General features: G+C 39.2%; 1 protein-coding gene across 3 annotated transcripts in view; it reads left to right on the top strand.

Annotated features, from left to right (window-relative positions):
- RYK (receptor-like tyrosine kinase) overlaps positions 1 to 19733 on the top strand; it is a 62805-nt gene extending 43072 nt beyond the window's left edge. For all 3 annotated transcript variants that reach the window (XM_008057406.1, XM_021712000.1, XM_021712001.1), the window contains 5 exons: positions 3553 to 3685; positions 4896 to 5005; positions 5167 to 5326; positions 17534 to 17670; positions 18609 to 19733. In XM_008057406.1, coding sequence (XP_008055597.1) covers positions 3553 to 3685; positions 4896 to 5005; positions 5167 to 5326; positions 17534 to 17670; positions 18609 to 18720 — 652 coding nt within the window. In that variant the 3' untranslated portion in view covers positions 18721 to 19733. The remainder of the gene's footprint in view (positions 1 to 3552; positions 3686 to 4895; positions 5006 to 5166; positions 5327 to 17533; positions 17671 to 18608) is intronic.
- Positions 19734 to 21549: the final 1816 nt, after the last annotated feature.

The following is a 21549-nucleotide window of genomic DNA, read 5'->3' as shown; positions in this document are numbered from 1 at the left end:
TGTTCAGATACCTAGCCATTATTCTTACCCAGAAGTGAGTGGCAGGGATAAATGTAGACAAAGCCAGGTTATTCCCAATAAGTAATTTTATATTCACTGTAGCACTAAAGATGCCTTGATTGAAAAATGTACAGAGTAAGTGTTTGCAACAGTCTCCCTCGTGCAGCCTTAGGCTGCAAAGCTTTCCAACATCCTCCTAGGATGAGTTAGCAGCCCCAGGTTATCCTTAGGGAGTGGAATAACATGACATACTGCACTGGAGCATTTGATACTGGATATTAAGAAAAGCCTTCTAAAGGTAAGTTGTAGCATGGCCAAGGTTAATTGTTCTTTCTGGCTATGAAGTGATACCAGAACCCCTAGTTCTGATGAATCTTGCCTGTCTGTAGAAAGTATACTGTATACTTTTACTGTATAAGCTCATTCACTCTACAAGTTCATTTCATTTTTAAGGAGTCTGGCTGGGCCTACCACGCTTTTCTTTTTGACCCCTGATGTCTGTAGCTTGTTCATGGCTATGTGTATGTGTTTGTTTGCTCATTCTTTCTAATTCATTAAGTACCCATTTTGCACTTGGAACTCTACTAGGCAGGAAGAATAAAAATGAAGTGATCTTCAGAGATCATATTATATAATTTATCAAGCAAACTCAGTACGCTCAGCAAGAAATGACACCCGTTTCAGACTTAACTTTTTTAGCTGGTTGTGGTATGTAATTTAACATGTTTGCTAATTATCAAAATGTTTTAAAATATTTTGAAATTCTTTTCATTCCATTTTCCTCTGGAATTTATGAGAGTAATTAATTTTATAAGTTAAAATAGCTGTACAGATAAAGTGTATCAATCTGTTTTAATTTTCATCAGAAGTGCTTTGTATCAGAGTACTTTGAGCCACTTCAGCCTGTAGCTTGGCTCCTGAGTCAGGCCCAGGAGGCCTGATGGTGGGTGTTTTATGCTGAATGACTCCAGGCTCTTCCTCTGCAAGTGCCCTCGGCAAGATTGAGAACTAGAAGCAATTCTCGAGTCAAGCCCCACAGAACCTACCCTTCTTCTACCGTCTTTCACCTTCTTTCTGCTCTACAGCACCTCCTTCTGCTCTAAGCCACTCTTCTTAGAGGTCTGAGACCTTCCACCTGGTGCTCCTTTCCGTTATAAAATGGGCAGAACGAAGAGCAGCCATTTGTGCTTTGAAACCTTTGCATGCATCTTGTTATGTCTGCCTCTGGGTTTTTAATACTGTAGCGGTAGGATAAAGGATTTGACCTCATCCAGCAAAGGTATTTTGCCTGGATAAAATACCTTTAACTCTGCTAAATGAAATTCAGGCATGAAGGAAGAAACAGGAATAAACTTTTTGTAGGGGAGGCGGTTAAAGAGATCGGGCAACTCTTTGTGTTCACCCTGAAACCCTGGTATGCTCCCGTTAATCCCGAGTGTAACCTGAGTCCTTTCAGTGTTCTGGGAGTTGGTGAAAAGGAGACTCTGTAACCCCCCTGTGCCTTCCTTTGGTTCCCTGGGAGGGAGTGTCCTGTGGTCCAGGGGAAAGCTCAAGGGTTTTGGAATCAGACAGAGATCTGAATTTTGTTTCTTCTTGGCAGGTTACCTAGCCTTTCTCCCCAGCATGGGTTTCCTTGCCTACAGAATGGGACCAGTAATCGCTGCCACTCACAGAGAGACTGCCTCTTACAGGTTGACTGATCTGAGTCCTTGTTTTCCTGGCTTCTCAGGATCAGTTCTTTCCCTGCTAGTAACTCCTGCAAATACGAGGGAGCCCACACGTTTGCCACTTGTGTAGTGGTGGTCATGCTGCCCATTTTTCAGTTTTTAAAAAAAATTGTAAAGATGTGGGATACAATTCAGGGTTAGTTATGCAAATGTTGATTATGCCGGTACCCTTGTTGATGAGGTATGCCCCTCCCTCCCTAGCAGTTTCCCTCAACTGCCAATCCCACCCCCCTCCCCTGACAGTTAATTTTTCACTGTTACTTAAAAAATTATATATGCTCAGCTGGTTGTAGTGGCTCATGCCTGTAATCCCAGTACTTTGGGAGCCAAGGCAGGCAGATTACTTGAGCTCAGGAGTTCAAGACCAGCCTGGGCAACATGAACCTCATCTCTACAAAAACTCAAAAAACAAACAAACCAAACACCAAACAATTACCTGGGTGTGGTGGCATGTACCTATAATCCTATCTACTTGGGATGCTGAGGTGGAAGGATTGCATGAACCCGGGTGGTACAGCCTGGGTGACAGAGACCCTGACTCAAAAAAAAAAGATGCATTCTGAATTGAGACAATTTTTAGGAAATACAGAAAAGCAAGATCGAAGCTATCTGTAGTCCAACTCAAAAGCAGAGTTATTTCTATGCAATTTTATTTTTTCTATATTTGTGATTATCTTGCAAATGTAAATTTCCTTTCTTGCTATCTTTTTTCTGCTTCTATGAGCTTTTACTCATGTTCTCATAATATCTCTTTGTGACCATTTAATTGTCAAATATTATCCCATTGTTCTTTCATTACTTTTGAACATTCAAGCTGTTTGCAAATTTTTACTATTAGCGCATTAAATCCACCTTTTTTCATACAGCTTGTTTATGTTTATTATTTCCTTATTAAACATCCTTAGAAGCCAAATTTGCTAAGGAGGATTTTTTAAAAAGCTATTATTATTTGTGTGTTTACCACATATTTATTAAATTTTGTTTTATATGGCACAGAATACAAAGCATTGGGTATCAAAAATTAAATCTATGATCATTTTTTGCCTTCTAGCAATTTTCAGCTTACTGGGGGAGTACGATGAGATGACTGTAAAATGTTACATAACCTTGGGAAAAAGTAGTTATTTTCAGATATCCATGGAAGGGGTATCATTAGACAGTAGGGTGAAATGTATGTCTGTATGCCATAGACATATACATTAACATAGGAACAAGATTGTCTGCTACACACTTGGTTATGTTTTGCACATCATAGCAACCCTTTATGGTTGGTAGTGTCCCTGTGTTATAAGGATGGAAGTTAAATCAAGAGACACATGTTCACACATATAGGAATTAGTAAATCTAGGATTCAGAAATCTGATTCTAAATACTATGTGACCAGCTATGAACTTGGCGGCTTTGTGGCCATTTCAGCCTCTTTAGAAACCTTTTTGGTGATCATAGTCTTGTCCACGGTCTGGATGAGCCTTTTTTTAAAGCAGGTATTATAATACACTTGTGGTCAAGTCACTTTTTAGGTGCCTCTGATTACCCTTTGGAGTAGATTTAGTGTGCACTAAAGCGAGCCTGTAGAGGACCTGGTTCACAGGAAGCAACTTGGAGTTGATGGTTTTGCCTTTCAAGAATGTGCACGTATGGGGATCATTTAAGTCTGGTTTAAAATCGAGAAGATTTGTAATTTTACGTTGTTAATGATAATCATGTTTTACGTATGCTTGGGATTTTGTTTTGTTTTAGGTTATCTTTATTTTATTCTTGAAAATAAGCCCCTTAAGGTTTTAGATTTCATTTGTCTTTTTCCCCGTTTTTTGTTATTTTATAGAAATCTTCTTCCTATTACTCATGTGTGTATAGAAGAAGGAGAAAAGCCCATGGTGATATTGCCTTACATGAATTGGGGGAATCTTAAATTGTTTTTACGGCAGTGCAAATTAGTAGAGGCCAATAATCCACAGGTGAGATAAATTTGCCCAAATACCAATTATTTACCAGTAGTTTCTGATAATGTCTTTGAAAGCAGATACTAACATTCTTACATATAAGCTGTTTAAAGAGCTGAAGTAAATTAGCTCAGGATATTTATAACCAGTTGATTTAGAGGAAAATGGTACATAATTTTTGCCTTGAGGCTTACATTTTACTGGTGCTACAGTTTTTTCTGATTGTCTATTCATAATCAACTGAACCCTTTATAATGTCTTTCATCATTTTCCTGAGAAATCTTTGGAGGCACTTGTCCCTTTTAGGAATGGAGCAGACTTTGCGAACCATTTGGTTCATGTTGTACCAAAAGCTAGTGATGACTTGAGGTCTAGATTGTGGGAGATAACTGGATATTGTTATTATGCTTGGCTGTAGGATGTCACCCATCTAAGTGTTTCTTTCTTTTCCCTGCTTGTGCATGTAACTGTGAAGCATTTGGTCAGATTCCAAACATGTTGTGGTGGTAGTGGTAGTAAAGCCTGCTGGGTGTTTTGCTGTCTGCTGTTTCTTATAGCCCCATTAAGTTGGCTTTAGGACTTATAGTAATGCACAGTTATTACAGTTGCCAGGAGAAGATGAATTCAAAGGCTGCGGTATTTGACTTAATATATATGAGATGCTTTGTAAGTGGACAGGATTAAGACTGGGATTCCCAGCAAGTGACCAGAGGCTGTGGCCCGTCTGCATCACCTATGAGAGTTTTATTCACTCAGTCCCCAGTACTGGCATACATCTAGAGGAGTATATCAGTAGAGAGAACTGTAGACTTGTATTAGCTTGATGATGGTCCCCAGGAGAGAATCTCCTGATAAAAACTACTGCTTTAAAAGAAAAGAACAAGTTACTGAATAATACACATTTGAAATATTACCTTGAGAACTCAGTGATTGCTGAACAGCTGTTGATTGAGCAGTTATATATGTGTGGAATATTGGGGAGATATATCTTAGATGAGGGGAAACAGTCTAAATGATAAATTAATTACAGAATAGCAAGGACTGTGGTTGATAAAAGTATAGTGAACTATGGGAACATATTCTTGGTCAAGAAATAGCTTTTTTAAACTCAATGTGTAGGTGCAAAGGTGTATTTTTGGATGTAGTAGCATTGTAGAATAAAATGAGCAGGCACCATTGTAATTCTTGTGCTACTTACAAGCCTTACCATTTTCTGTTACTATAGGCGATTTCGCAACAAGACCTGGTACACATGGCTATTCAGATTGCCTGTGGAATGAGCTACCTGGCCAGAAGGGAAGTCATCCACAAAGACCTGGCTGCTAGGAACTGTGTGTAGGTGCTACAAGCTCGTTACTATAACTCGATATGTAGTGCTTCCTGGGTTTGGGTTTCTCTAGGAGTCATAGTGGGACTTGTGTTGTATTTATGGGTGACAGTGGTTTATACTTTTTAATACTATGATTGCATTTGACATTCATGTCATTATTTTTCAGCATTGATGACACACTTCAAGTCAAGATCACAGACAATGCCCTCTCCAGAGACTTGTTCCCCATGGACTATCACTGTCTGGGAGACAACGAAAACAGGCCAGTTCGGTGGATGGCTCTTGAAAGTCTGGTCAATAATGAGTTCTCTAGTGCCAGTGATGTGGTAAGTGCTGGGACCCCCAGGTAGCAAGATAATAGAGAAGAAGCTTTCTGTTTTAAAATATCTTGCTGTTTGGGGGGGTTTTGTTGTTGCTGTTTTTCATCTAATAACTGTCTCCTGACATTTTTCATCTGGGTTACAAGTATAGTTAGCTTGCCGTCTGCCAGTTAGGGAGTGGAGCTTGACCCAGACCTGGGCCAGCACTGTGTAATCTCATTTCATCCTCACAGTTCCACTGTGTGGGGCTCTCTTCACACTGGTCCTGATTATAAAGGTGTGGATATTGAGGCTTACAGAGCTAACAGTATTTGATTATTTTTATTTTCTTATTTAAGAGTCAGAATGACCAAGTGGTTGTCAAATCATAAAGATGCTTATTTTCTTATTTTCAGATGACCCCGTGACTGTTAATGTTCGATATACTTTATAATTCCCCATGTGCCACTCTCTTTTTTGGGGTCAGTTTCTGAGTAGTTTCTGAGTAGGTCTACCTACTCAACCAGATAACACAATTGGGTACTTTACACTTGGTGGCGTACGGCTTTAGAAGCCACATCTGTTTGTGGGTATTTTGTAACCACTTTTTATTTTTATCACTTGACTTTTTAGTCTTAATTGGAAATTAAGCTTAATTTAGTGGCTTTTTCTCTTGTCTGTTATACTTTATGTTATTGTGGCTTAATAGTTACAGATTTGGTAAACTGTTGCTTATAGTGTCATATGTATCAATGTATCTTGTGTCTCTATATAAACACTTTAAAGATTAATCTTTTAAGACTGGGCGCAGTGGCTCATACCTAATCCCAACACTTTGGGAGGCAGAGGCGAGAGGATTGCCTGAGCAAATTGGCAAGACCTCATCTCCACAGTAGATCAAAAAATTAGCCAGGTGTGGAGGTACATACCTGTAGTTTCAGTTACTTGGAATGTTGAGCCAAAGGATCACCTGAGCCCAGCAAGTTGAGGCTGTGGTAGCTTGATTGTGCCACTGGCGACAGTGAGTCTCCTACTCAAAAAAAAAAAAAAAAAAGGATTATTCTTTTAATAGTATATTATTATACACTAAACACACATTAATTATAGTAATTGATGAATACTCTTTTCCTCAGTGTATTAGATTTCTATGGCTATTGTAACAAATTGCAAATATTTCTTAAAACAGTAGAGATTTACTTTCTCACAGTTTAGTTCTGGAGGCCAGAAGTCTGAAGTCAAGGTTTAGATAGGGTATGCTCCCTCCAGAGACTCAAAGGGAGAAATTCCTTTCCTCCTTCAGCTCCTGGTGGCTGTTGGCATTTTGGGCTTGTGGTTCTGTCTCTTTGTTCCAAGTTCATACCACCTTTTCCTTCATGCATGTCTGTCTTGTAAAACTCCCTCTTAAGAGGATACATTTAGTTGAGTTTGGGACACACCTACATAATCCAGAATATGTTTTACCTTTCAAGGTTCTTCACTTCAGCGGTCCCGACCTTTTTGGCATCAGGGACTTTCGTGGAAGATAATTTTTTTCATGGGTTGGAGGATGTGCAGTCAAGCCTCACTGCTGATGTTCATCTGTATTTGCAGCCATTCCCTTGTGCTGTCATTACCACCTCAGATCGTCAGGCATTAGATGCTCTAAGGAGCACCCAACCTAGCTCCTTTGCATGCGCAGTTTACAGTAGGGCTTGCGCTCCCATGAGAATCCAATGCCGGCCCTGATCTGACAGCAGGCGGAGCTTGTAATGCGAGTGATGGGGAGCGGCTGTAAATACAGAGAAGAACCTTTGCTTGCTCACCCACCGCTCACATCCTGCTGTGTGGCCTGGTTCCTAACAGGCCACGGATTGGTACTGCTTCACTTAACCACATCTTTTGCCATTTATGGTAATATTTACAGGTCTCTGGGATTAAGACATATATATCTTTGGGGCTACTATTCAACTCCCTATTCTCAGTAATTAAGATGATCTGAGTTTCCTTATTGAAAAAATGATATTCTAATTTAAAATCCTTGTAGTGAGAATGATTTGATGAGGAAGAAAAACCTCCTCATTAATTATAATCTAGTAATTAGTTATAATCTCCTAATTAATTTTTTCTTTTGTAGTATCTGTGCTGTTTGATACATTGCTTCCATTACATACCAAGTATCTTGATAAAATGTGTTCATTTGCTGTACATACACAATTTACTTATTTTGTGCTTTTTTTCACTTCTTGAAAGCTTTTCGTTGTGTATATCTTCAAAATATTTTGTTTTAACTTAATTTTAGAGCAGCTATTCTCCCAGAAAGACAAACAAACAAAAAACCTTATCTGACTCTTAGGTGGGCAGAGCACACGTGCCTGATTATGTGAAGGGATGTTAGTCGCGGTGTCAGAGGCGAACAGGGTGGAAGTCGGCTTCCAGCTGCCCATAGCCTCCCTAGGCCAGACGGGCATGGGTGTGGCAGGGTGAGGGAACTTGATCTAGACACTTAGATGCCGAACTCTAGGATCAGCTTGTGTAGCAAGAGGAATTCAACCTAGTCTGTTTTTCCAGAGCTTTGATGATAAAATAAAACTTTCTGTAACATTAACATCTAGAAGTTAAAATCTCTATTAAAGAAATACAAACATGCAAAGCCACATACACAGTTTTAAGGATTATCTAAAGAAAACCTGGGCTATTTTTTTAGGGGGCAAGGGCTTTTATTTTTGGTTTTGATTTTTTTCAAATGGTATATAAAGAGAAAGCAGTTTAATTTTAGGCCAGTGTGCAGTTGCTACATTGAATAACAATTCTACTCTTCAATAGCAGGTTTGGTTTTCGAGTTGCTAAATCTCTAGTCACAAGTTCTCAGTCGTAGCTGGAATTGTTTACCAGCTTCCACATTAAGCACAACTATTTTAAAGGCCTGAGAGGGGATTGATGAAACTTTGTTCTAAAACACAATATCAGTTGAATTAGAGCTGTTTGGTTTTTAAATCCACCCCTTTAGTTAAAAAGCCTGCATCTAAACATTTTTAATAGAGCAAAGCAAATGAAATGTTTCTGTGTTTACTTTGAAAAGCTCATTCCATAATTTATTTATTTATTAAATTTTATTTATTAACTGTCCAATCCAGTTTTTAAAATTTTTTAATTTTAGATTTGGGGGTACCCATGTGTATTTGTTACATGGACATATTGTATATTGGTGGGGATTTAAAAGATGAATTCACTCATCTCTTTGGGATATTAATTTTTTTCCAGTTAATTTAAAGCATTTATTTTGTTGCTCATTGAAATATAGTATAGTTACCTTTGCTGAAATGAAATAGCAATTGCTGTGAACTTAAAACTAGTTTGATGAACAGAAAATAGAAGATATTTCTTAGATAGCAGTCTGTAAGTATTTCATATAACTTCAAGAGATTGGAGAACTTTTTTTATTCTCTTAGAAAAAGGAGTATTGACAGCTAATATTTCAGAGAGGTTTGCAAGATGGCCAGTGGTGCTGTTTGGTTGCACACACGTTGAAAGCCCCAAAACATGCATTACTTAATGCATTTATTTCTGTAAGATTTTCTGTTGTATGATTAAGCAGTGATAGGAATTACTCTTATAACATTTCTGACTAGATACTTCCTAGGAACTCCAGTGTCAAAATTTATCAAAATTAGTCTCTGCAGCTGGGTATTAGGTGGTAAAGCTCATGTTGGGGACACTTGGTTTAGTTAAGCAGAACATTTTACAATCATATTAGAATTAGTTGTTTTCATGGTTATGAAATTTTATGCATTTTGTAAGAGTTCACCCATTTTATGTAAGAATCTACCTTTATTTGTATGCAGTTATACCAAATACATTGTTGCTGCTGTTCACTTGACAGCTGTTTATTTATTTATTTGCATCAGGCTGTTGTCCAGGCTGGAGAGTAGTGGCACACTCACGGCTCACCACAGCCTCAACCTTCTGGGCTCAGGTGATCCTTCTGCCTCAGCCTCCTGAGTAGCTGGGACTATCGGTATGCACCACCGCTACCATACCTGGCTAATTTTTTTATTTTTTGTAGAGACGAGATCTTGCTATGTTGCCCAGGCTGGTCTCTAACTCCTGGGCTAAAGAAATTCTCCCACCTCCGCCTTTCAAAGTGCTGCGATAACAGGTGTCATGCCTGGCTGACAGCTTTATTTTTACAAATTACCATTAACTTAATGGTGAGCAGTTTAACTGGATAATTACTTTAAAGTCATAATTATTTTCAGTCTGTCTTGGCATAAACTTACTTTAAATGTCTGTATGACTCAGATTCTTCTTAGCTGTACTAAGTTAGCATGAGACGGAAGAATACTCCTTGATTTACATTTAACATGGTTAACTTCTAAAATGTTCTTATTTTTCTTTTTTAGGTTATTATGAATTCATTTTTAAATTATATATACATAACTCCTTTGTGCTGGGTAATTGGGATTGAAAGAATTAGGAATTAAAAAAAAAAGAACTAGGAAAACTCTTCTATGTCAGGCACAGTGGCTTGTGCCTATAATCCCAGCACTTTGGCAGGGATTTCGAGACCAGCCTAGGCAACCTGGCGAGACCTCATCTCCACAATAAATCAAAAAAGTTAGCCAGGCGTGGTGTTGCATACTTGTAGTTCCAGCTACTTGGAAGGCGGAGGTGGAAGGATCACCTGAATCCAGCAGCTCGAGGCTGCAATGACTGGAGCATGCTACTACACTCCAGCCTGGGTGACAGAGTGAGACTCCAACTCAAAAAAGTAAAATAAAAATAAAATAAATGTGCCGGGCTCGGTGGCTCAGCCTGTAATCCCATGCCTTTGGGAGACTGAGGTGAGTGGATTGCCTGAGCCCGTGGGTTCGAGACCCGCCTGGGCAGCGAGACCTCATCTCTATAATAAATCAAAAAATCAGCCGGGCGTGGTGTTGCATGCCTGTAATTCCGGCTACTTGGGAAGGCTGAGATGGAAGGATCACCGGAGCCCAGCAGGTCGAGGCTGCGGTGGCCAGGAGCGGCCACTGCACTCCAGTCTGGGGGACAGAGTGAGCTCTAACTCAAAAAATAAAATAAAATAAAATAAATGTTTATTGTGGAGTCTTAAAAAAAAAAAAGTAATACCCTTCTGTTTTCTATGACTGTGATGTGATTATTAGTGTAAAAATCCTGCCCTTTGGTTTTGGGGGATTGGATATGTTTTGAATCCTAAAAATATATTTTTTTATTTGTTTGTTTGAGTTGGAATCTCACTCTGTCACCCAGGCTGGAGTGCAGGTGGCATGCTCATGGCCACCACAACCGTGACCTGCTGGGCTCAGGTAATCCTTCCACCTCAGCCTTCCAACTAGCTGGAACTACAGGCACGCACCACCACACCTGACTAATTTTTTGATTTATTGTAGAGATGAGGTCTCGTCAGTTTGCCTAGGCTGGTCTTGAACCTGTGGGCTCAGGCAGTCCTCTTACCTCGACCTCCCTAAGTGCTGGGATTATAGGCGTGAGCCACTCTGTCCAGCTAAAAGTATTTTTAAAGATTGCTTTTTAATATTTGGATTGAAAATGTTTACACATAGTCATTATTTTCTGTCCTTCTTTTCTTTTAAGGTGAAGTTGGGACCTAGAATCTACATTTAATACTCTGTTTTGGGCACGTTCACCAGAGTATACACACATGATCAATGCATATTTTTAGTTATAAATGTAGTACCCAACAAATGATATTGCTGCCTAGGAGGGAACATTTTCTCTGTCCTTTCAAAGACTCTTAACGTTTTTACATTTCTCTATAGTTAAAAATTCTACATGATTTATTTTGAAAAACATTAATGTTTTCCATCATAAAATAATACCTTGCATCTCTGGGTTGTGTTTTCACAATTTTTACTGGAAAGATTCAGTATTTCAATATGTCAAGATTCCTATTAGGATAACATCAGCTTTTAACCATTGAGCTTAGAAAGTATGCACAACTAGATTTGACTAGTTATAAATGTCTTTCTAATGTCATTCCAAGATATAACGTCATTGTAGACTTTCTTAAGAATTTCTGGATATTGTTTTTGTTCTGTTTTCATCAGATGTGTATACCACCATAAATTTTTTAAATGTGACTTTCTTTTCCTTTATTTGAAAATATTTTTTTTGATTTATATCTTCTTTGAATTATTTAGCTAATTATAGCAGCTAACATAATTCTGCTAAGAGACTACTGTCTATTAGGAGACTAAATGCAATCCACGATGCACAGTTAAAGCGTTTCTCTCTTATTGGTTTTTTTGTCCTTACGGTATTGCAGTGTGTTTAAAAAGCATTTTCTTAGGAAAAACAAGTCAAGGAAATAACTTTTGTGCCAAATCTTATCAGCATGGTTTATGGCACTGAGGGGATTCTCTATATATGTATGTGAAACAAGTTTTGGGAGATAGGGCAAATTGAAATGTGTTTGTGCCTTTTTTCCTATTTATTTTGTGAATACTGACAATTAGCTGGAAGAAGGAAGAAATCTATCAAGTTTTTCTTTACAGAGACTGCATCTGCAGCATATTGCTTTGTGTTGCTCCCTAATTCCCTATTTGCCCAGGCTGTGGATGGTCCTTGCTGCATCCTGAGCAGACTTGAGCAATGTACACCCACAGAGAGTGGTCTGTTGAACTTCTGTGGCATCAAAAGAAATTTAGAGTCATCAAAGGATGGTTATTATTTTTAAAAGGTCACAAAACTTTCTAATATTTCTTCATTATTAATGTTAGAGTACTGTTTAGATTCCCAATATTTGTTTCCTTTATAGCTGCAGATTTTACATATCAACAATCTTAGGCCTGTTATTTAAGTATTAAGTTCACATTAAGAGGAATTAATATTAGAGACATTGATAAAAATCTAGAGGTACAAGGATCATTTCAGGCCTTAGTTTAGGAAATAGAGACTTAAGATTTAGTATTATTAGCATTAAAAAGATGTTTTATTTAATAGTATTATTTTAAACATTGTAATATGTCCTCGGAATGAGACTATGTGGATTTGCTTTAGGAATAGTTACTATATTTTCAGAAGTAAACGTTTGCTGCACTTTGATAAAGTAGTTTCCTTGAGTTTTATTTCTGTAGTTGACTCTCTCTCTCTCTCAGGGTAATTTTCTCCTAAGTCCTTGTGAACATCTCTTTCCTTCCCATTAGAGCCTTGTCTTTATTCTGTGTAACATTCCCTTCTGGTAATGCCCGTGTTTGATGGAGTAGTGTCTAGGCATCTGGTACAGTGGACAGAAGTGCCACAAGTAACGTGTATGATGGCCTCATGGGCATCCAGCCCTGGCTTCTCTGTCCTTCCTGGTCCCAGACCTAGACAGCTGCACAGCACTAGTAGTCTCTTTTCAATCATATATTTCACTCCGCTTGAAGATTGTTGATTTTTTGAAGTTGAGGTAGTGTCTTAATGTTTCAAATAGTATGTTCCCCAGACCCTAGAATTATTAGGATAGGACTGGGGAAACTGTATTTTGAACAAGCACATTAGGTGGTTCCTCTCATTAGTTAAGCTTGGAAAGCATTTGACTATTACGATTCACTTAATTGCACTTTGGTCATCTGAACCCATGTCTGTGTGTGAGAAAGGGATGTTGGGTTCTAGCATTAACAGAAAAGCCTCGCCATAGAATACCTGATTATGCTTTTACTGTGGTCAGATAAGATAACTTAAAATTGAACGGAATTATTTTCTTGCCAGTATATCAGTATACTGAAGTGAGCCTTGTGTTACTCGTTCCTGAAGTAATGAGTGGAAATCTCTTAATTCAGTAGCCCCAACTTTAGTTTTAAAAGAAAAAAATGAATTTTACTTATAACTTTTTGACAAACCAATCTGTATATGTTTTGAGAAAATGTTTTTATGTTCTTTTGTTTCTGAGTCACAGTCTCATTCTGTGGCCAAGGCTGAAGTGCAGTGGCATGCTCACAGCTCACGCAGCCTCAACCATCTGGGCTTAGGCGATCCTTCTGCCTCAGCCTCCCAAATAGCTGGGACTACAGGTGCACACTGCCATGACTGGCTAGTTTTAAAGTTTTTTGTAGAGATGAGACTGGTCACTTGGTTGCCCAGGCTGTGTGGCCCAGGCTGGTCTCAAACACCTGGGCTCAAGCAGTCCTCCTGCTTTGGCCTCTCAAAGTGCTGGGATTACATATGTGAGCCACTAAACAAAGAAATAGCACCAGTTGGGGAGAGAGGATAAGATGGATAGAAGAACATGGTAATTCTTTAAATATTCTTTAGATGGACATAGTCACAATCTTTTATGAAACTCTGGAAAGAACAGCTTGACCTCTTTATTGCCCCCTTTCCAACGACGTCAAACAGAAGGAAATTATAGAATGCAACTGTCTAAATTTTAAATGGTTCATTTATCAGAAGACTTTAGAGAGCAAGTTTTCCACAGATCATTCTTGTGCGATTTTGTCTTGATTATTTTTTTAAGGGTTGGTTAGCCAACATGCCATTAATCACTTTTGTTGGTTTTAAGGAAATGAAACTGCATTGAACCCTTTGGCTTGATTGTTCTTTTTTAAGGTGTCTTTTAGTGTTAGAGTTTATAATATGAGAACTTAGGTGGACGTTTAGTGATAATAATGTGGGCAAAACAATGTGAATAAAGACATTTTAAAAGCCAGCTTATACACATCGTGCTGTTGTGATGCCTGTGTGCAACTCCAGATCACAAACACCACCAGCTTTACTGTCAAAGTTTCTCACAATCAGAAGGTGTTATTGTGTTAGGGATGGAGTTAGTCCCTGTGTACAAAGTGTCAGTGTCTACTTACCGCCAGTGCAGCTGTTTCTTCCTCCAAAATCTAGTTTGATTATTCATTCCTCATAGCTCTGCCACAATCAGTGAATAAGAACAGGTTCATTTCAAGAAGAAGGTATGGGGGCACCCTCCAACCAGCTTCACTTTTTAGGGCTCCATTCCACCTGCATAGTGAAGTCCCATCTCTATGGAAATTGGACGCTAGTTTAAAAATCAGTCTCTCCATTTACTAATCACTGTCAGTAATAAGATTTCGTACAAACAACTAGATGTGAGCAGGGACTGTCCTCTAACTTTTGTTAATTTGAAATCATTTTTCCATTTTGAAGCAGGGTAGAGCATCCGAGTAGGTTTAAGGAAAGTTTCAGGAGGCTCTGAGTCTCTGGAGATTTTAAAACTATACATCTTTCTCCACACGTCCATGCCTCTCTGTTCCTCCCAAAGCATAGACCTCAGGCCGGACTTTGCTCCACCTTAACAGTGATGCAGTCACTGTGAGTGAAAAGGATAATAGGTTTCAAAAGACTGACTGCTTTGGTTTTGGTATGTAGGGTAATGCCGCCCTCAGAATGATTGGGAAATGTTCTTCCTCTGTGTTCTGAAAGAGCTTGTGTAAGATTGTAAAGTGGGTTGGGTTGTGTCCCCCCAAAATAGATTGGAGCCCTAACTGATACCTCAGAACCGATCTTATTTGAAAATAGGGTCACTGCAGATATCATGTTGAGATGAGGTCTTACTCAGTTTTGTGGGCTGCCATCCGATACGACTGGTGTCCTTCCAAGGAGTGGAGAAGAGACAGACACAGGAAGGGAGACTGTCCGGTGAAGGCAGGCGGAGACTGAAGCGATGCAGCTGCAAGCCAAGGGACACCAAGGACTGCTGGCCACCTCTAGAAGGTGGGGATGGTCAAGGTTTCAGGGCAGCAGGGTCTTGCCGACACCTTGGTTTGGAGTTTCTGGCCCCCAGAACTGTGAGAAAATAAATTTCTGTTGTTTAAACAACTATTGTGTGGTATTTTGTTGTGGCAGCCATAGGAAACCGATACAGATTTGTATTATTTTTTCTTTCAAGTTTGATGGGATTCAAACTCCACTGGATGTTTTCTTTGTGGAAAGTTTTAAAATTATGAATTCAGTCTCTTTAATCCTATAGAGCTATATAGATCTTCTGTTTGCTCCTATTTCTGTCTTGGTAATTTGTATTTTAAGAAATTTGTTTATTTTACCTAAGTTGTTGGATTTATTGGCACAAAATTGAGTTTATAATGTTTTTTGATGTCTATGGGATCCAAAATGATGTTCCTTCTTTCACTCCTGATAGTATTAATTTTATTTTATTTTTCAGTCTAGCTCAATCAGTCTTTCTTAACTGGGGACAACTTTGCCCCAGTTAAGGGCATTTGGCTATGCCAAGGGGCATTTGGCAGTGTCTGCAGGCATTTTTGGTTGTTACAGCTTGAAGGATGTGCTACTGGCAACTTGTGGGTAGAGCCCAGGGGTGCACCTGAACGTCCTCCAGTGCACAGGGCAGCTACTCAGACAAGGAGTTATGTGGCCGGTAGTGCCAAGGTTAAAAGGCCTACTGCAATTTACGGTGTACATCTAGTATTTTCAAAAAAATACTGTCCTGGTTCATGTTTGATGTAAGCACCTTACAATATAATGTCTCTGCTCACCCTTCCATTCTTTATACTGTCATGGGCAGTATACATTTTACTTGTCTATGTGTTATAAACTTCACAGTATCTTCTTAGCTGTTTTTGCTTCAAGTATCTATTAGGGACATTTTAAATGAGAAGAAAATCACTTCAGTTGCTATTCATGTTTTCAGCACTCCTTATAGGTCTAGTTTCCATGTGCCATGTTTTCTGGCACATGAAGAACAGCTTTCATGTGTCTTGCAGTGCAGGTCTGCTCGCAGCATAGTCTCTCTGCTTTTGTTTGTCTGAAAAACTGTATTTTGTCTTCATTTTTGAAATATATTTTGGTTGATACAGAATTCTCCATGACAAGCTTTAAAAATATTTAAAGATAGGTCATTCATTGTTTTCTTGTTTGTATAGGTTCTGGTAAGAAATATAGCTATTGTTTGCTCATATGAGGCTTCTAAAAAAGTCTACATATTTCACAAAGTATTTCTGGATTTTATTATTGAAAAATAATAACTTAAAATTGAATGTACTATGCTTAAATTTTATAAACATACTTGAATTGACTTGTGTTTGGTTTTTAAATTTTTTTCCATTTCTTATTTTTCTCATTAAAAAATATATTTGGGGGCAAGCTGTTTCTCTGGGTCTTGTTTCCTTACCTTTTAAAATTGAGCTACCAATGATTTTCACAAGTTTATTGAGAAAATTAAATGCAATAAGGATGCAAAATACCTAGAACTTGCAGGGACTCACAGGCCTCATCCCAGGTGTCCTCATCCTAATCCAGCTCCAGTTCAGACCTCTGGGACCATATATGGCAGTAGCTCAGTGGGAGTCCCTGCACCGAGCCCTGCCTGGCCACGGGGCAGCAGCTCTGGGCAGATGGCATTGCCTGTCTTCCCCACACTCTCCAGGAGCTGCCATGCAGGACTGGGTTGAAACAGGAGCTCTGGCCAGACTGTGAGTGGACATTGTTGCCATTGCTTACCATTCCTGCCTCTTCCAGAGGTTCGCATGCTGATTTTAAATAAATCTGATCTTTTACTTAAACAAGGTTGGAAGATATTTTTATCTGTTAATTAAAACTTTTAAACCAGGCTTGGTGGCTCAGCCTATAATCCCACGCCTTTGGGAGGCTGAGGTAAGTGGATTACCTGAGCCCACGGGTTCAAGACCCACCTGGGTAACTTGGCGAGACCTCATCTCTACAATAAATCAAAAAAATTAGCCGGGTGTGGTAGCGCGCGCCTGTAGTTCCAGCTACTTGGAAGGCTGAGGCGGAAGGATCGCCGGAGCCCAACAGGTCAAGGCTGCAGTCGCCGGGAGCAGCCACTGCACTCCAGTCTGGGCAACAGAGTGAGACTCCAACTCAAAAAAAAGACCCAAACTTTTAAATATAGTAAAAATCCATGACTTCTTATATTTCATTTTGCCTCATTTGCATGTTTTACTTACGATGCTCTTTTAGTTAGACTATAATTCACTTTCCATCTCTCAATTATGCAGATCGGTTATAATATTTAAAGTTATAGAATTTCATATGGAAAAATTGTAACCATAATTCATGATTTTGAGTGGTTCGGCATCTAATCAACAGTAAAAACTGTTCTTCCAACAGATCTAATTACTTAGAATATATAATATTCTAAGAATATATTAGGTGCTCTCTTTTTTGAAAATAATGTTTTGCTTTTCCAAAGAGTTGGTTGAGCTGCTGTTTTTGTCCTGCAGCTGGCTGTAGACACCAGAAGCCTGGTAGCCGTTTCAAATGTCCCTCATTGTACTGCTGCTCCTTTCCTAGTGGGCTTTTGGAGTGACGCTGTGGGAGCTCATGACTCTGGGCCAGACGCCCTACGTGGACATCGACCCCTTTGAGATGGCCGCATACCTGAAAGATGGTTACCGAATAGCCCAGCCAATCAACTGTCCGGATGAACTGTGAGTTTCTCTGAGCCTAAAGACGTGAATTTCATTCCATTTACTCCAACAAGGTCGAAGAAAAGGAACACACCTCCAGATTCTTACGGAGCCTTCCTTCGCTTTTGAGAAGAATGACTCCTTGGACTTGAATTAAACTCTAACAAAGGACCACGGAGTTAGTCAAATTCATTCACTCTTTCATGCATTCGGCATTAGGACTTCTTGCATCTTATATTTGTAATCCATACTCCAAGCACTACAAGTTAGTGTGAGAGACTAATGGATACGCTGAGAAACCGACTGAATACCATGAGGACTTTTGTTTATACAGCCTTAAGGGCATACTGGTTTTAAACAACCTTTTTCCTTGTCATCTTACTTTGGCAGTTGGTGTCAGCTGGTATATAGGGAAGGTGTTCTGGGCTAGGGAGTGAGGTAATTGCTTTCTGTTTCCTGCTTTCATCACATAGCAGATCTTCCTATGTAATGAAGATGCTTTGGGCTGGAGGCTCTCCGAGGTGATTGGGTACACAGATGTGTGTGTTCTCAGTTCCAGAATTCCCTGAAGGTTTCTACCCATGACACAATGGCAGCTTTTGTACTGAGGTTTCTCTAGATCCAGGGTTTTTAAATAAAATTTCCTCCAAGTTCTCTCTCTCTGAACTTAAATAAAACATCAGTTGTCATTGTGATTGTGTTTTAGATATTTACATAAAATCTCTGTTTTTGTTGAAATAGTTTGATATGCTGTAATGAAGAATTGAAATCCATACATGTAATCCACACGACTTGTTTTAGCTTCTGTCTAGAACTGCCAACAGGTGTAAAATTGATTGATTTGTAATGTTATACTCCACACCCACAATGAGTCAGGCAACATAGCTGGCAGCAAACTCGCCAAAAAGTTAGGAGTATTGTATCAGCACTAACCAGATTTTTCATCTTTGTCACTGCAGATTTGCCGTGATGGCCTGTTGCTGGGCCTTAGATCCGGAGGAGAGGCCCAAGTTTCAGCAGCTGGTCCAGTGTCTCACAGAGTTCCATGCAGCCCTAGGGGCCTATGTGTGACCCTGTCCCAGTCCCACAGCAGCAGGAGGACTCACTTGACCAATCCTGTCGTGGATGCTTCGTGTATATTGCAGTGCCAGGAGAAGCACGCTTGTCTTCCAGAACGCTGTGCCTTAGGGATGCGTCAGAGTCTGAACTTTCCAAGACAGACTTAATAATGTGGAATATTGTCTAGATATCACTTTTATTAGGTTGGACTGAAAGAGTTTTTGTAAATTTTTTGGCCAAAAATTTTTTGAAAACATAGTTACGTTGGATTAGGGGTGCATTCTTGCAAAATAAACAGTTTTTAAAATTGTTTAGGTACAGATATTTGGAATAGCTGTCTTAGTGCCACTGCTTTTTATTTTTTTACTTTATCAAGGTAATGTAGGTGACTCACCTTTAAAGTTTTTCTTAATATTATTTTTTATTCACTACTCTGGAAATGGTTTGTCTTCAAGATAATACTTTTCTTGGGAAAGGAAAAACAGGTAAAAAGATATCTGGTTTTCCTTGTACAACAAAAGGCAATATTGGAGGAAGAAAATTTAAATAAAAACCTAGAGGGGAAAAAAAAGGAATTTAAAAAAATACTTATTAGACACAAACCACCCTTATGTGGACTTTTTTTTTCTTTAAATTTAAGTGAGAAGGCGTTCTGCTTTCTTATTTGGGGGAAAACAAGGGCTGAATTCATTACAATTTAAATTTGGCAGAAATTAGCCTTTCTGTGAGCCAGAAGGGGTTGGGGACAAATCTATAGTAAGCAATGTCGATTTTATTTATTTTTACTCTCTGGAAAAGAAGATAATACAATTCTAGAAAGTGAAATCATGTTTCTAAGGTTAAGATTCCCTTTTATTGCACCTAGAATAGTGCTATGCACACAGTGGGTGCTTGAGTTGCTATGGTTTTTTAAAAAAAATGTAAACTGGTGAATTTTGTGCTTATCTTCAAGGCTGGCTTAAGTATAAAATTGTTTTTTTAAATACTTGAAAAAATTAAAGGATTTGTTTTATACTATGACAGTATTGAAAATATTGTTTATGATTGATTATTGGATCTGGTAAGTCTTTGAACATGCAACAGCTAGATATTTGTGTTTATTTCATAAGTGTTTCACTCAGGCACCAAACCACAGCACAAAGCCAACTCAGCCACCAGCTTCTAATAAAAAGTTTGGATTAACGTTACGGGGAAGTATTACAGCACTAAAACATTTCACCAGAAACAGTAAGGGATATGTATGTATTTCTGCTTAGTTTCAGTTGGCCTAAAGCACAGTTGAACAGGCCTCCTTAATAGCTAGACCTGCAGTGCCTGCCAATACTCCCGTCCTCACAGGTATGGAAGGGAGAATTCCCAGAAGTTGGAGGTTTTGCTGTTTTTAAAACAGCTTCGTGCGTCAGCAACACACCTGGAAAATAACTCATACAGTCCATGGTCTCCCACAAGTAGGCCAAGGGCATGATTTTCCTTGTGCCACTTACTAACAATGGTTGTGTAAACTACTCAGTCCCCTGAATGACTGGTTTTTGAAATGCTCCTTTGAACCATTTGTAAAGTACAGAGGTTATGCTCATAACTTGCATTCTTAGCATGCAGTCAGCAAATACAGCACTCACTGTACATTATGCACATGGAGCAGTTCACCTCTAGAATATTCAGTATATTCTTTTTTGCGTTCAAGCTAGTGCCTTCCTAACAAATCACAAGATCTTTTTTTTTTTTTTGAGCCGGAGTCTTACTCTGTCTCCTAGGCTGTATGTACTACACTGACACGCTCACAGCCACCGCAGTCTCGACCTACTGGACTCAGGCCATCCTTCCACCTCAGCCTTCCAAGTAGCTGGAACTACAGGCATGTGCCACCACCCTGGCTAATTTTTTGATTTATTGTAGAGATGAGGCCTTGCCATGTTGCTCAGGCTGGTCTCGAGCAGCTGAGCTCAGGTAATCCTCTAACCTCCACCTCCCAAAGTGCTGGGGTTATAGGCTTGAGCCACCACGCCCGGCACAAGATCTATTAAAGAGAAAGAGTGCTGACATCTGACTTTGTCCCTGAGAGGTGCTCTCAGCTCTCGGTTTGCTTGTATGGTACTTTTAATTATATCTTGTGTTTGTGAGTGCTTTTATGTATATATTTTTGTTTTAGTTGATTTTTTCTTGCTGAGCTACTTGGATTCATTGACATGGGAAGAAAAGAGCAGTTATAAGATGTCCTTGACTGATTCTCTTCCAGTGATTTTGTGCAGATTGTGAATATTACTAAGCATTGACATTTTACCCATTTTGCAGAAAATATGATTTTTATAGGAAAGAAGCAAGTTTAAAGAGACTGATGTGATATTATAAGCTGGCTCTAGTGACCTGTTGTATTCTATTTGTACATATAACACTCCCATAAGAAAATTTTATTTGTTGATGCAAGGAGGTTGAGGGTTATTCATTCACTAGATACGTATTGCATGCCCACTGTATGTCTGGTGCTCGACAGATGAGGTTTCTCTCTTTCTAGATCTTATATTGCGGTTAGGAGAAGCAGATAGTGAGCATAAATAAGATTTTGGTAAGTGCTATAATAGAAATAACAGAATGGCATTAGAGAGTGTAACTTTAGCTGTCATGGCTAGCCAGGCTTCTCTGGACAGGTGGCATTTGAATTGAGATCTGAATGACAAAAAGATGCCAGCCATCAGAAGATCCAGGGAGAAGGGACATAATTGTAGAAGCCTTGAAGCAGGAATGAGCACCTCCAGTCTCAGCCCTTCCTGTTTCTTCTCTAGCTGCTGCTGTTGAAAGGAGAAAGAGGAGGCCTGGGTGGCTCAAATGAGCTAGGGAAGGGGC

Source organism: Carlito syrichta, unplaced genomic scaffold (genome assembly GCF_000164805.1).
Source record: "Carlito syrichta isolate Samal-C Ts95f unplaced genomic scaffold, Tarsius_syrichta-2.0.1 Scaffold303001, whole genome shotgun sequence".
Lineage (NCBI taxonomy): Eukaryota > Metazoa > Chordata > Mammalia > Primates > Tarsiidae > Carlito > Carlito syrichta.
The sequence above is the reverse complement of the archived record's forward strand: the minus strand, read 5'-3'. Positions and strand labels throughout refer to the sequence as shown.